The 2288-nt window shown below is 36.1% G+C and overlaps 1 protein-coding gene across 4 annotated transcripts in view; it reads left to right on the plus strand.

Annotated features, from left to right (window-relative positions):
- The window catches only part of LOC138859196 (uncharacterized), a gene marked incomplete at its 3' end in the record, with an annotated part of 15826 nt that extends 14142 nt beyond the window's left edge, over positions 1-1684 (plus strand). For all 4 annotated transcript variants that reach the window (XM_070113360.1, XM_070113357.1, XM_070113362.1 and 1 more), the window contains 2 exon segments: positions 1259-1393; positions 1571-1684. In XM_070113360.1, coding sequence (XP_069969461.1) covers positions 1298-1393; positions 1571-1684 — 210 coding nt within the window.
- Positions 1685-2288: the final 604 nt, after the last annotated feature.

The raw sequence follows: 2288 nt of genomic DNA on the forward strand, positions 1-2288 counted from the left end.
ATTTTGCAGAGTATAAATCTCTATCTCTCTTAACATCCATGCATCCTCAAATAAGGCTTGTGTGTTATCTAGTAACTGTGCAACTACCAGTACAAACATTTAGTCCCTGGGTCTCACCACCTGTGACAGTGAGAACCCATATAACATGGTTCTGCCCTACATAACTCCTCCAGATGTTTCTCTAACACCTAAACCTCTAACCTCGTTCTCTCTTTCTCTTCACTTGTTACATCACCTTCATCAACAGTCTCCCTCTCATTATTTTGTGTGACTGGTTCCTCCATTATCCAATCTGGTGACCCATTTTCTCCCTGTGGTGTTACCATCTCCATGAGGCTTCTTTTCTGCTGTTCTTTGTGCCACCTGTGATAAGCAGTACTTGCGTGAGACAGGCATCAGTCTCGCCAAACATCTGTCTGAACATAAGGTACACTGTATTCCTCTTCTGCCATCAGTGGGACACTGGTCATCAGATGGATAGGTCATTTGTGCTCATTGTCTTTCCTTCTGCTGATGTCCGTGTCCCATGACTGATGGAATATTCCTAGATCAAGCTGTTGCCAAATTTCAATTTTGAGCAGTGGCTTTTCTCCTACCATCAATCTCCTTGCTTCCCACATCCTCAGCCTTCTTCCTGATGCTGGCCACTCTTTGCATAGACTGCCTGATCCTTCTACCTGATCTGACCTCCCTATGCATCTGTTTTCCTGTCCTCAGCTGTCCTGTGTTCACCACATTGCCTCTCCTTTCCCTCTCTTATACTCCCTCCTCTACCCTTCCCCTTCAGACCTGAAGATGGAATCCAGGAGGATTCCAAAGCTGTCTCATTTATTTCAATGAATTTCTTTTGTGCATTGTGGGTTTTTATACCAGGTATATTCATGTTTATGTATATGCATATATATATTTATATGTATGTATGTATTTGTGTATGTATGCATTTATGTTTGTATGTATTTATATATGTATGTATGTATGTGTGTGTGTATGTATATATGTATGTATAGATAGACTGATAGATAAATATACACATTGGTATACAGTTGTCCAGTTAGAAATGATTCTGTATATGACTTTATGTTCAAATGGTATGAGAAAATAACTATGCTTTTCTAGAAGCATTATCTTCATTTCTATAAAATGAATTAAAAGACAAAATCTTACTTTATTAATTGTATAACATGTTTGCACAAGGCATTCACCTAGTGTGCTTAAAATACGATTTGATATTGTAGTGAATTAATATGATTTTTTCCAGACATTCAGATGCTAGAAGTTAAGAGGTGTTAATTAAAAGATGGGCAACACAGTTGTGAAGGAATCAGAAGAGCCAAGTGAAGGAGTTCAAAGTCTGAATTTGTCTCGCAGAGTCACTCCAGAACAGTTTTTAAAAGTGAGTTTTTCAGATAGGTTTAGAATGGAATAAAGTATATTAGATGAAGTAAAAGTACCTGTAGACTATATAGATATTTATATATTTATTATAATGAATAGATGGATGGTTAGATTGTATTTATACATAATTACTTGTCCCAAAAGAAAGGAAAAATAGTATTTTCCACTATTTCAGCACTCATCTGGTGAATTTCTTGAGGGTTGTCTCCTAGAGGTGCCATGGGGAATATACTACAATACCATCTCAATGTATGAAGAAATTAATGCAAGTTTTAATTTCATCAGTGAGGTTTGTATTGAAGAATTGACAAAAAATCACATGTGCTTATTGTTTCTTACTTTATTACTTTTTTATGAAAGTGATACTTTATTCCTGACAATTCTTTTTGTTTCTTACTTTATTACTTTTTTATGAAAGTGATACTTTATTCCTGACAGTTCTTTTTGTTTCTTACTTTATTACTTTTTTATGAAAGTGATACTTTATTCCTGACAGTTCTTTTTGTTTCTTACTTTATAATTTTTTTACATGAAAGTAATACTTTATTCCTGACAGTTGTCATCTTAATTTCCTTTGCATCTAATGGTAGACAAACCTGTCAAATAGTCACTCTTAGAAATTAAGAGCCTCTGTTCATGCTTAATATCATTGATTGAAATTGTTTTCCTTTATATCATTGATTTTACAGAAATTTTCATTCTGTTAGAGAGTGAGTGAGTGAGTGAGTGAGTGAGTGAGTGAGTGAGTGAGTGAGTGAGTAAATGAGTGAGTGATTGAGGTGGGTTGGGTGGGTGGGAAGGAGATGGACAAACAGATGGGCAAATAGACAGATGGGCGGACGGACAGATGGACAGACTGATGTACAGACAAGCAGACAGACAGATAGTCAGTC

Source organism: Penaeus vannamei, chromosome 34, assembly GCF_042767895.1.
Source record: "Penaeus vannamei isolate JL-2024 chromosome 34, ASM4276789v1, whole genome shotgun sequence".
In the NCBI taxonomy this organism is placed as follows: domain Eukaryota; kingdom Metazoa; phylum Arthropoda; class Malacostraca; order Decapoda; family Penaeidae; genus Penaeus; species Penaeus vannamei.